The sequence below is a fragment of the Carassius carassius genome, chromosome 49 (assembly GCF_963082965.1).
Source record: "Carassius carassius chromosome 49, fCarCar2.1, whole genome shotgun sequence".
Classification (NCBI taxonomy): Eukaryota; Metazoa; Chordata; class Actinopteri; order Cypriniformes; family Cyprinidae; genus Carassius; species Carassius carassius.
Genome location: NC_081803.1, coordinates 13949834 through 13963503, shown reverse-complemented (window position 1 = coordinate 13963503; position 13670 = coordinate 13949834). Strand labels below are relative to the sequence as shown.

The following is a 13670-nucleotide window of genomic DNA, read 5'->3' as shown; positions in this document are numbered from 1 at the left end:
CCTAGTAGTAAAAAATCTTAAATATTTCTATAGTTTCCAACTCTACTTATGCCTTATTGAGTAACATTTTTGATTCAGTAAGAATAATCCCACGATAAAGCATGATTTCACATTTACAAAATGCAAGCTGTTTTTCAGTATAAGAATTTTAATTATTTTTCCAAAGAGTAAAATGCATGTGCTAACTTTGGTGGAAATGTTGTGTTGGAATAAATGAGTTAACATGGTGACTCGATTCTGCAATCAAATGCACAGGTCTCAGGATAATTGAATAATGTACCAATAAATAAGCAAAAAAGCTAATTTGTGACAAAAGCAATAGAAATATTTAATATTACATTTATATATATATGTGTGTGTGTGAGAAATAACTATGAAAAATTAAATGCACTATATAATAATCTGCTAAAATGTGAAGGCTATTTCTAAATGCTTTATAGAAATAATTATTGAGTCATAATACATATAGTTGTAATTTTTATTAGACAAAATATATCATTAAGAGATTTTTTGTTGAATACTTAATAATAATAATAAATAAATTATATATATATACACTTTTTTTTTTTTTAAATGTCAAGACAGAATCATGGAGTTGGTCAGCAAAAGATCTTTTTAATGTTCAAATTCAAACTGGGGGTACACTTTTATATACACCATGTTAAATGAAACGGTAGAATAATAAGAAAAGGCTCAAGTCCTGCTAATCTTGTATGACTGTACATAAAAAGCAAAAGTAACAAAATTATAGCTGAAAAAAAAAATACAAACTGCTGATTGACAAGTCATCATACTGCAATATGTAAGACTGTGCTGCTACCTACAATCAATCATGATTCTCTGACAGCTCACTATTTGGATACATTTTCAAGTATTTCTCCACCATGCTGTCCAAATCATGCTTAATGCCACAGTTAATAAAGAACAGAGCCATGCTCTTGTTTCTGTGATGCACAGGTGTATCTTCCAGGTATGTCTTCAGTCGTTGTTTCGCAGTGCTGCATTTGTCATTTGTCAAAGCAAAGACTGGCAGATGGTACAGGACTTTCAGGAGAGCACAGACGTTGGGGAAGAACTTCACATCGGACAGCTGAAGCGTCTCGTAGATGGTCGATGGCAATACAACATCTTTAGTGCCATGTTTCCATTTAATCTTCCAGCAGTGCAACTCAGCAGGAAAGGTGTCTGGATTCAGCAAGTCATCTTTATAAATGTCTGCACTGGTCTCCTCTGCAGTGTTGCACTTCAACTCTCCCATGATGGCAGGGACAAGTGACAAGGACTTTAGGGCCTTCAGATGATTTTCAGAGAAAAGATCAGACAGCTCCTTAATCACATGGCTGACCACTGGAATGGTTACTTGCTCTTTATAGTAGGTCTCAGGTTGGATTTCCTTACCAGAGGTTGGTCGTTTTCTATAGTACAGTCTGGGCACTTTCACTGGGATTTCAAGAGCTGCAGCCAGGTTAACAGCCTCCTCAAACCAGAACTCATGGTAGACCTCGATATTCTCGTAAACTTCATTCAGCGAATGCAGAACCGCAGTTAGACTGCTAGAAGCGAAGAAGACCTCGTTTGTTTGCCCTTGCAGATTCTTACCAAAGGCTCTGGAGAAGGAAAATGTGTTCTTCAGCACCACTAATGTCATGACAAATTCAAAATCGGCCAATGCCTCGGATATGACAAAGGCCTTGTGTGCTACCTCATCGCTCCATTTGTGATCTTCATTGTCATGGACGCTATCCATGCAAAGCAGCAGAGACTCCAGGAGGTCGACAGCTACTTCGAATGTATCATGCTGCTCTGTCCATTTCGAGTAACAGGCCTCTTTGAGGACATTGGCTTTTTCTTCATGTCCCTGGTAGTAGATCGAAATAGCACTTTCCAGCTGATTTTGCAACAATGGCGTTTTACTAAAAAACGCATCCAGCTTTTTCAGGGTAGACATAACCAGATGCACTCCTGTTAAGGTCATTGTGTTTGCCAGGCAGATGTTTAAAGAGCAACTGGAGCAAGGGGTGAGAACTGCTAGTGGGTTTAACTCCGCTATTCTGGCCACCACTGCTTTGACCTTCATAGCGGACACACCAGAACACAAATATGCCTGTCCTCTGCAGTACTGCATGTCTAGGCCACATTTATCGGTTACTTCAGCAATAAGCCTCTCGGTTATAGCCTCCACATCGCCTTCAAAAAGCAGGAACCCAACAAATTCTTCCCTTAGGCAGTTGGACTTGTCCACAAAACGTATGAACAACGGGAGATGGCTCTCTCCACCTATCTCAACCAGGTTGTCTACTATCAATGAGAAGAAGCGTCCTTCTTTAACTTCAGCCAACAAGTCCTCACGAACACAGTTTTCGATCACTTCCAGCATCTGCTGCAATTGAGTAGAAGAGCAGTGCTCAAGGTTTACGGAGGACCCCTCAAACTTCTTTCTGAGGAATTCATCACCTGCATTGATGCGGTACTCCAACAGTGCCTGGAAGTTGCTGGGAGTGAAGCTTTTGCTTCTGGGTTCTTTGCCGGAGTGCCCATGCAGAGGGATGTTCTGTGTGCCCATCATCACGACAAGATCAAACAAAGACTTGAGAAACTCTTTGTTTAACGTTTCCTCATCAATGACCTGAGGGCTGCTGTCAACCCCATCACCATTTTTGCTCTCACTGATCTCTTTTGATCCTATAAGCTCCACTTTGGGTATGCAGTCATTCACATATCTAACAAATACTGGTAGGAACTTCACCTCTCCAACTGAGATAGTTCTATCAGTGATGATGGAAAAGAAAGGAGAGTCCTGAACTTCAGTGAGGATTGTTTGTCGTATGGCCTTCACAATTCTTTGTAACATTTCTCCCTCTGAAAACAATTTCCCTTCCTCCTGTACCCAATGACACGAGGTAAGATTCTGAACAACGGCATCTTGCTCTGGTTTACTGAGGTCAATCAATGAGCAGTTTCTCCTTGCAAGCTTAGCTGTCTGTTTAAAGACTTCATCACAGTTACTTGTGCTGTCAGCTGGTTCATTGGAATGGCCATTCTCATCTGGAACCATCTCCACTTCTTCAAGCTTTACATGCGGCTCCTCAGCTGCCACTTCCAAGCAACCAGCAAACACTTCTATATTTTCAGACTGCTGCAGAGTCTGTATGCTTTCTGCTCCTCCTTTGTGGATGTCTGCTTCTAGAAGTCAGGGTAAACATTATTTTAGACAGCTTTTTCAACAACAACAAAATATTTAATTAAAGGCCCAAATACATTAATAACTCAAATGCAAGACCATTCCCAAAAATGACATACCACTGCCAGTAATCTCAGAATTCATCACAAGTATTTTGGAGTACTGCGAATAGAAATGCACTCATGAACAAAACTGAAAAAAATAAATAAACTAACAGCAACTGATTTGAAGCAACATTTTACCCCAAATAGTTTAAAACAATTTTCAACTAAACCAATGATCTATTCTGTAATCTATAAACTATTCTCTCAACCCTTTAAAAATGTGAAGGTTATAAACTATTTAAATGTTAATAACAAGTATAATAATTATCACCACAACTTTACAAACCTGCTGAGCTTCCCTGTCTTCTTCAATCACGTGGGTGTCATCTGCAATGTTGGAAAGTGAGCATTAAAGTCGACATGGAATGAAAATTCACCCTACCTATTTTTCTAAATAATTGTTACTGATCTTATTGTAAACAATTAATGCTTGCATGTTTTATTTCCTACTGTATGCAATTCATGCATTCATGTTTTATTTAGCAATTTTTTCCCCCTCACTTTTAAATCAAAAGTTAAAAAGTTAAAACTTAATCTACTGGTGAAACAACAAAGCATCCAGATTTTGATTCTTTTAAAAAAAGCAAGCATAATATATTGCATACCTTCGGTTTTTATTTCAGCAGCCCTTCCTAAGGTTTTGGATTCTTTGTCCTGTGAAGTAAAACAGACTTTACTAACACATCTGGAAAGCAAATTATACATTTGAAACAAGCAACACATTACTGAAAAAACTGATTCTTACCAGACAAATACCTTCCAATGTCTTCGGTGTGAGCCTTAAGCACCGAGCAACCATTCGGTCTAGGTCTCTGTTAAAGTCAATGCCCACCTGAAGCACGGCTAAACAGGGTGATCTGTCCATAGGTAAGGTGTTGCTCACATAGTCTTGATACATTTTGTGCCGCTTCACCTCATCACAATATTCCAAAGCTGTGCTTGGCAACACACACATAATCTTCAGCAATGTGTTGATGTTTATGAAGTACTGCATAAGGGGTAGACGCAGAGTCTGAAAAATGGTCTCTGGTATGGTTACACTAACCACTTTTGTTTTCCACTTCACTTTCCAGCAGCTCAGCTCCGTGAAGAAGTTGTCAGGATCGGGGAGATCACCAATGTACAATGAAGGTTTTGACTTGAGCATTTCAAAAACATAGCTCATTGTCACAGAGCAAGGGACCAAGGACAACAGGTTGAGAGCCTCCTTGTGGTCATCGGAGAAATAGTCTTTCACCATGTTTATAAGGTGGTCAACTAAAGGGACACTCATTGCATCTTTGTAGTATGAACCAGGTTTCAAAAGGCTGTCCCTTGGAATGATCACACTATCAGGAACTTTAACCTGCACACTCAGACTCTGAGCAAAACAAGAAGCTTCATCAAACCAATTCTGATTGAAAACCTTGATGTTGGTTTTTACTCTGTTAAGTGTGGCCACAATACCACTGATCCGGCTAAGCTGCGAGACAGCACTAAAATGGTCTTTCTGTAGTGCTGCACTCAGTTCTTTGGTGAAGGATGAGGCGTTTTTTAGCGCAACGACTGCCACAATGAAATCAAAGTCCCTTATTAACTGAAGTAGTCTCTTGGCTCTGTTGGATACGGCCGAACTCCATCTCTGAGATTGGCAGTTATCAATATTTTCTAGCCAATCTACCAGAGGCTCCAGAATCTGAGCAAAGACTTCATAAGAGTCATGTTTCTCAAGCCAAGTGGAGCAGAACTTTCCTTGAAGCTCATGGATTTTCTCATAGCTCTCTCTTAGGCCTATTGCTAAGACTTGATCTAACTCTTTCTCGAGGGCAGGCATGCTGTGGAAAAATGACACTATTTCCTCTAATGTGTCAATGGCTCTGATGACTGCAGCTACTGGAACTGACATTGCCCACCAGGTATTGAAAGAGTAACACGAGCAGTGTGTGCATATAGCAAGAGGATACTTCTCCTGTATTTTACATGCAAAGGCCTTGAGCTTGTAGGATACTTCCCCAGAGCCAAGGTAAGCTTGACCTCTGCAGTAGCTCAAATCCAGACGCCACTCATTGGCGACTACATTAAAAAGTCGTTCACACATGGCCTCAGTGTCATGCCTAACCTCGATAAAACCCAGAAGCTCAAGGCGCATGACATCGAAACTGTCAACAAATCTGATGAACATGGGAATGTATTCTGTCTCTCCGAATCTAACAACTCTGTCGATAAACAGGGAGAAGAATGAATTTCCGGCCTCTGAAAGAATCCTATCCCTAACAACATCCTCACACAATTTAAGGACTTCATTCATCTCGGATTTGGTCACATATTCTACTTCTTGATCTTGATCACCCTGAGTGTGTCTGCTTTGCCTACTGTATGCTGCGGTGACAGCAGCCTGTAATGCAGATTTGAATGCCTCTTTATCAGTTTCTGCATACTCAGGCAGTTTTGGTCTCTCAATGTCCATATTTAAAGTCATCTCTCTCTGTTCTTCTGTATCTTCTTTAGAGGCATCATTTGCACTGGTTTCAGGAACTGCATAGTGTTTGGAGTAAAAATAAATTAAATCAACAACTATCTAATTTAGTTAAATCAGTTAAACTTATTCTTGTTCAAGCTATGAAAATCAGGAGTGTGTTAACATTTTTGAAGGAAAATATGTCAAAGGTGAGAAGCTTTACCTGATGGTTGCACTCCCATTACATCATCCTAAAAACAAATGAGAGGATCAAAATGGTAAAAATCTCATTAAAAACATGCACGTTTTTTTTTTTATTAATCTCCAGAAATTAAATATAATTCAATATAAATAAAATTATATTAACTCAAATAAAATAAAAGTCTCCAAAACATGCTTACTTCACGTAATAGCTGCAAGATTTCTGGATATTTCTTCACATACACCTCCACCATTTCCTCAATGCTGAAGTGGACATCTTGATTGACATAAACAAAGGCCATATTGCTCAGTCTCTTTTCCGCTGGTAGTTCTTTCATGTAGGAGTGATAGCGGTCCAACACCATGTCATTGTGCCCATACACATCTGATTCAGCGTGGACACAAGGAATGGTGCCCAACACTCTCAACAGGCTCTGTACATTTGGGTAAAATCCTATATCTGGGATCTTTAGGGTAGCAAAAACACTGGTGGGAAGAATCCTTTGCTTGCTAGCATGTCGCCATTTCACTTCCCAACAGCCCAGCTCATCATAAAAGGAGTCAGGACGAGCCAAGTTATTCAGGTTAGCATCAGCAACTTTGAATAACCTAGAATTGTGGTCAGCCATATATGAGGGCACCAATGACAACCATCTGAGGTTTCTTGCCATTTCAGTGCCTAGGACTCTTTTGACTTCATCAACAAGGTATTGTATAACCTTCTTACTCAGTGCTTCTCTGTAGTAATCCTCCAATGAGGCTTGTTGTTTCTCCGCACCATCACCATTTGTCACCATCTCCACTGGCACCCCCAACTTCTTGGCTCTGGCCACTGCATCAGAAAACCACTTCCTGTGAAAAATGTTGATCTCCTGCATATGTTTGTTTAAAAGCTTTAAGGTGTTGGAGATGGTGTACTGCAAAGTGCTGCTGATACTGATTATTCCCCTGAGACTAGGGTTCAGGATGCTCACGCAACACAGAGTGTTTTTCAAAACCACAAGAGTAATGATGAAATTGAAGTTCTTCAGCTTCTCCTTCAGCATTAGAAGCCCTACGAATGTGTCAGCGTCCACATCTGAAAGGGCACTGGTGCACATCTCTCCAATGCTGCTCAAAAGTGGCTCTAAGATATCAAGCATTGTCTGGAAAGCATCTGTGGCATGTTCCCAATGGTTCTGACAGGACTCCTTTACTCTGTCCACTTCGCCTTTGATGTGGCTGTACGAAGCAATGATCTTGGCATCAAGTTTCTTTGCCAGAGTTTCCGATTGCCTAATAATGGAAGCAACCTGCTCTAAAGTATCAACAACATCCTGAATTGGAAGGATGGGCATGGAGCGAATCAACCACACATTGAAAGCGTAAGGTTCACTAGGGGACAAAACTACCTGTGGAAAATCCCGCAGCATCCTGCATGAGAGATCCTTCAGTTTCTGACACATGGCACCTGATGACAGGTAGGTGAAGCCGCGACAGTGCTCCATCCGCAGACCCCAATTGTTCCGGATTTCAGATATAAGCATAAATAACAGACTTTCAGAGTCTACATCACAGGGTAGGAATCCCATGAGGTGCTTCTGTGGGAAGCCTTCACCTGTGACTGAGCGGATAAACACAGGAATCTGGTCCTTGCCATCAATGTTTACCTTGTCTTGGAGAAATATGGAAAAAAAGCGTGCAAGCCGCAAGCTATTACAGATCTCCTCAAGCATCACATCCTCACCTAAGGTGAGCACTTCTTTTTGGTCGATCTTCTCTGCACATATGGTGTTGACAGAGAGTGACCCAGCTGGGTCATTACCCAGTGGTTTAACAATGTTAAGAGATGCATTGCTGGCGATGCTAAAACCAATGAAGGCTAAAGTCTCCTTAAAGTAGTCTTTCAAAGTTTCCTTCGCTTTGGAAATAGCAGGATCCTCCTCTGACTCCTCATGTGCAGGAGGATTGTGGGTTTCGCTGTTCTCAGCAGAATCACTCTCAACTTTATCTTGTGCCTCTGGCAAAGAGGGGTTTGAGTTATTGATGGTACCTTAAAAAAAAAAGAAAAGAGCACGAACAATTCAAAAGAAAAACAACAGAGAATCTGCTGTAATTACTTTGTGTAATTACAAAGAGATAAAATAATTAAAAAATGGTGACATGGAAATGCATTACTTACCTTTAGATTTCTTTGTGGCAACCGGCTCCTCTCCTGTCTGAAAAAAATACGATACAATAAATATATATATATATATATATATATTATTTGTACTCAACAATACAGACAGTGCGTCTACAATGACAAATAAAAACAATTAATAATAAGAATAAAATGCTAGTATATAATTTTAATGATGGCTATATATTATAAAGTTATTGTTGAGGGAAAGGGCCATTGATAACTATTACAAGCATGAAATCTATTTTACAAACCCGATTCCAAAATAGTTGGGACATTGTACAAACTGGGAGTAAAAAAGGAATTAAATAATTTATAAATCTCATAAACTTATATTTTATTCACAATAGAATATAGATAACATATCAAATGTTAAAAGTGAGACATTTTGAAATGTCATGACAAATATTGGCTCATTTTGGATTTCATGAGAGCTACACATTCCAAAAACGTTGGGACAGGTAGCAATAAGAGGCCGGAAAAGTTAAATGTACATAAGGAACAGCTGTAGGACCAATTTGCTACTTATTAGGTCAATTGGCAACATGATTGGGTATAAAAAAGAGCCTCTCAGAGTGGCAGTGTCTCTCAGAAGTCAAGATAGGCAGAGGATCACCAATTCCCCCAATGCTGCTGCGAAAAATAGGGATGCAATATCAGTAAGGAGTTTCTCAGAGAAAAATTGCAAAGAGTTTGAAGTTATCATCATATATAGTGCATAATATCATCCAAAGATTCAGAGAATCTGGAACAATCTCTGTGTGTAAGGGTCAAGGCCGGAAAACCATACTGGATGCCCGTGATCTTCGGGACCTTAGACGGCACTGCATCACATACAGGAATGCTACTGTAATGGAAATCACAACATGGGCTCAGGAATACTTCCAGAAAACATTGTCGGTGAACACAATCCACTGTGCCATTCGCCGTTGCCGGCTAAAACTCTAAAGGTCAAAAAAGAAGCCATATCTAAACATGATTCAGAAGCGCAGGCGTTTTCTCTGGGCCAAAGCTCATTTGAAATGGACTGTGGCAAAATGGAAAACTCAGAAAATGGAACATCTCTGATGGTATGGGGTTTCATGAGTGCATGTGGCATGGGCAGCTTACACATCTGGAAAGGCACCATCAATGCTGAAAGGTATATCAAAGTTCTAGAACAACATATGCTCCCATCCAGATGGCGTCGCTTTCAGGGAAGACCTTGCATTTTCCAACATGACAATGCCAGACCTCATACTGCATCAATTACAACATCATGGCTGTGTAGAAGAAGGATCCAGGTACTGAAATCGCCAGCCTGCAGTCCAGATCTTTCACCCATAGAAAACATTTAGTGCATCATAAAGAGGAAGAAGCGACAAAGAAGACCTAAGACAGTTGAGCAACTAGAAGCCTGTATTAGACAAGAAAGGGACAACATTCCCATTCCTAAACTTGAGCAACTTGTCTCCTCAGTCCCCAGACGTTTGCAGACTGTTATAAAAAGAAGAGGGGATGCCACACAGTAGTAAACATGGCCTTGTCCCAACTTTTTTGAGATGCGTTGATGCCATGAAATTTAAAATCAACTTATGTTTCCCTTAAAATGATACATTTTCTCAGTTTAAACATTTGATATGTCATCTATGTTGTATTCTGAATAAAATATTGAAATTTGAAACATCCACATCATTGCATTCTGTTTTTATTCTCAATTTGGACAGTGTCCCAACTTTTTTGGAATCAGGTTTGTACATGAGATGGTGGAATCACATTTATGTTCAAATGCAAGTAAGTAAGTACTCTTAAGTAAATCTACACAGAACTCAATCCTTATATTGTTTACCTTGCCACCTTGTTTTCAACTTATTTAATTTAATCAAAAAATAAATTCATTGGCAAATAGTTCGCTCCGTTATTTTAAGTTAACGTTATTTATAAGCCTGTATTGCATAGGAATGTGCTGATAAATAAGTCTTTTGCTAGAGATCATGCATTATTATTATTTTTTTTCATGATTTTGACTTTTTGAAATAACTTTTCTCAATTTTATTTTTCTCAGTCCATTCACAAAGCAAGAAAATTATGAAACGGTATAAATCAATGTTTTTGAATCTAGATGTGTACATTAGATACATACTTTCTGCCGTGTCCTTTTTCTGTTGCCAGTTTGTGCATTGTCCTGGTTGGTTGCAAAATTGAAAACAGTAGGAACAGCATCATCCTTCAAAACAGACATCTGGGAGCTCTGAAATAAAAAGAAGTTTTACAGAGTTCGCTAATCCTTAGCAAATAACAATAAGTAAATAAATGGTTTCAAACGTTAATTCAAAAATGGTGCAGTTTTCTGGGGGATAATAGGACACATGTCAGCCTACTGGTCAACCCAAGTAAAAATTAATTTAACTGGATTTGTTTACTCACATAATGATAAAATTATATATATATATATATTATATATATATATTATATATATATATATATATATATATAACCACATTTTTTAAATAGATGCTGCTCAACAAAACCATGGAAACTTACTTGCTGACATATCATTGAGGTCTCAAAGTGTTTTGAGCACAATTTGTAGTTCCTGTGTAAATCTTCAGGTGTTTTGGTCTCCAGATCTGGTCTTTGGCACTTTCCCACCCATTGTTTACATCTAAAGATATGAAGTGAGGTTACCGCAGTAGCGCAAAAGTGATAATTTACCACAGGTCTAAAACAAAGGACGTTTATAAACATTAAAATTGTCAGTTTGGCAAGAAGAAAAGCAAGAGTAAAAAAATCAAGCCACTAACAGACTAAAGTATTCTGGGGGAATTAAATCCCTGCCATTTTGGGAAGGGCCTGATGATGGCGAATGTGTACAGAAATCATTTGCTTACAGTAACCCCGTAAAAGTTGCAGTAATCACTTTGAAAAAAATCGAAAGATAATTTTATGATTGCCAATTACAAAATAGGCCCTCGTAAAAATAAATCACTGCATAACAGGTTAAAGAAAGCAACAATGCAAACATAAAATGACAATAAGGGTGCCATGCATTCAATGTATCATTGTAAAAGGGGGGCAGAAGCTAACCAGCTAACAAAAAATGCTAATTTGCTCATTCTGTAATTAAATAAAAATCTAATTTAGAAAAAAATATATAGCATCGGTTATATTGCGGTTGCATTTACGCCCAAAATGCTGCACTCACCCAACGGGATCCAGTGGGAACCTGAAGAAGGAAACGTTGGACTGGTCCGTACTCTGCTCGCAGTTTGCTGCGGCACAGGAGTCGGGCATTTTGGACTTAATCAAAATGAATACTGCATTGCATGAATCCTTCAGCTCAAAAGGAGACGCTTTTACAACAAAAAGCGCGCGCGCGCGTCTACTCACGCTATCGAGGGTTATTTTCAATCACCGCGTGCATTCTACTGAAACTTAGAGTTGTGACGTTCGCGAACGAACCGATTCTTTTGAACGGCTCATAAACATGAACGATGGGAGCCGAGTCGCGGCTGGAGACGAGCCGTTCTTTCTGTCGTTCTTTTTTCCTCTGCGTGTTTCACACAGATGCACACAAATGAGCACCCCGCCCGCGAGACAGAACAGTTATAGGGGGAGGGGCGCACCCAGCGCAGGCAAACCCTTTATAGCGTGATGATATTAGTTATTAGTTGTGCACTCATCCTTCACGTAAGTACTCCAGTGGAAAAAAACCCTGCGTGCCTCTGTCATTGTCAGCTGTCACAGACATTCATTGCAGCCCACTTTGTTATTGTTCATTGACTTGAAGGGGCTGATGTCCTATTTGCGAAGTTTACAGTAGTATGTAGACATTTCCATTTTATTTATTAGAATTTTATCTACTTTAAATATTTTTTGTTTTCTATCAAAATGTTCTTGTGTGATAACAATGTTGTGTGGAAGTGTTTGTAGTAAAAGCTGTTTTGCACAGAAATTCATTGCAGCCGGCTTTGTTTTTTATGTTTATTTGTGAGTAGGTATTGTATGAATAACATAAGTCAACGTAGCTTTACACACACACACACTTTGTACTAAAGGTACATCCAAAATAGTGATGTCACTGTCTAAGCAGAGGGATTTGTGCAACCCTATGGAATATAGTCCACACATGACAAATGAGGTAATAATCAATATTTCAGAATAATTCAAACTCAGATATTGGTGTGTGATATCTGTTTTAATTATTTGACTACAAATCTCACCTCATCATTCCTCCCAGTGATTATTTCCAGGATAAACTGAGATGCCCCCAAGCTGGCTTCTGAAAACTGACTAAATATAAAAAAAAAAAAAAAAAAAAGAGCCGTTCTTTCGCGAAGATCCGGATCCCCTCAAAGAGCCATAAATCCCATCACTACTAAAACATCTCGGTTACGTATGTAACCTTGGTTCCCTGAATAGGGAACGAGATGCTGCGGTGACGGCACCACGTATGGGAACACCTTCGGTGTGACGAATGTCTGAAGCCCTATACCATCCCGCCAATCTTATTGGCCAAATAGCGCGTGGCACCGCCCAGCATGCGTAAGCATATATATACCTGGTGCCGCGTGCCATTTACCTCAGATTTCATGACGAAGAAGAAAGCTATCAAGGTACGGCACGGCCAGAACCGCAGCATCTCGTTCCCTATTCAGGGAACCAAGGTTACATACGTAACCGAGATGTTCCCTTTCATAGGTCACTTCGATGCTGCGGTGACGTCACCACGTATGGGAACGCTATACCATCACGCCTGACGTACCTGATAGCTTGGATCCAAGGAAGCATCTGGTCAAGCGGAGAGAACCCGGGAGCCAGGAGCCATCCTCACATCCAGACTGTAAGACCTGATAAAAGTGCTCGGTGAGGACCAGCCTGCCGCAGCACAGATATCATCCATAGAAGATCCACTGAGAAAGGCTTGAGAAGAAGCCACTGCTCTCGTGGAATGACCTTTTACTCCTAAGGGCGAAGCGAGCCCGCGCGCCTCATAGGCCAAGGAAATAGCCTGCACCAGCCAATGGGACATGCGCTGTTTCGTAACTGCATGGCCTTATTCTTATGTCCAAAACAGACAAACAGCTGGTCAGACTCACGCCATGGGGCAGTACGATCCACATAAGTCTTTAACGCTCTCACAGGGCAAAGACTTAGATCCCCAGACTCCGCCGCAGCAGGAGAAAAAGCCTCCAGGACCACCTGCTGAAAGCGAAAAGGGATAGATGCGACCTAGGGACATAATTAGGCCTTGGTCGCAACAACACTTCCACAGAGTCTGTGCTATAAAAGTCAGGATTTATCTGGAACAATTCCAAGGGCTCAAACAGATGCCCTGATAAACCATGCAACACAATGGAAAAACCCATGAAGGGACCCGCACGGGGCGGAAAGGCCTCAGCCGTCGCGCACCCTGTATGAACGAGAAACAGTGGATGACGGCCCACTGAGGCACCATTTATATATTCGTGGTAAGCTGAATGGCTGCCACGTAAACCTTAGGGTAGCTGGTGTCACTCCATCCGAAAAACGTTCCTGAAGGAACTCCAGTACTGACGCCACTGGGCAGTAAACTGGATCCATATTATGAGTTTCACACCAGGCCGT

The 13670-nt window shown here is 40.2% G+C and overlaps 2 protein-coding genes across 3 annotated transcripts; both read right to left on the bottom strand.

Moving 5' to 3' along the window:
* Positions 1 to 595: 595 nt before the first annotated feature.
* LOC132132926 (uncharacterized) lies at positions 596 to 5979 on the bottom strand. 2 transcript variants are annotated; one of them, XM_059545494.1, is made up of 6 exons: positions 5946 to 5979; positions 4031 to 5799; positions 3891 to 3939; positions 3572 to 3612; positions 3301 to 3343; positions 596 to 3183 (listed from the first exon to the last, which is right to left on the bottom strand). In XM_059545494.1, exons 1-6 carry the CDS (start codon positions 5962 to 5964, stop codon positions 827 to 829), a joined length of 4278 nt encoding a protein of 1425 aa, XP_059401477.1. In that variant the 5' UTR covers positions 5965 to 5979; the 3' UTR covers positions 596 to 826. The 2 variants fall into 2 exon arrangements, with proteins under 2 accessions (XP_059401477.1, XP_059401478.1); XM_059545495.1 differs by having other exon boundaries at positions 596 to 3180.
* A 90-nt stretch (positions 5980 to 6069) lies between these two features.
* LOC132132927 (52 kDa repressor of the inhibitor of the protein kinase-like) lies at positions 6070 to 11494 on the bottom strand. The gene is made up of 5 exons (XM_059545496.1): positions 11269 to 11494; positions 10608 to 10728; positions 10207 to 10314; positions 8085 to 8121; positions 6070 to 7955 (listed from the first exon to the last, which is right to left on the bottom strand). Exons 1-5 carry the CDS (start codon positions 11355 to 11357, stop codon positions 6085 to 6087), a joined length of 2226 nt encoding a protein of 741 aa, XP_059401479.1. The 5' UTR covers positions 11358 to 11494; the 3' UTR covers positions 6070 to 6084.
* Positions 11495 to 13670: the final 2176 nt, after the last annotated feature.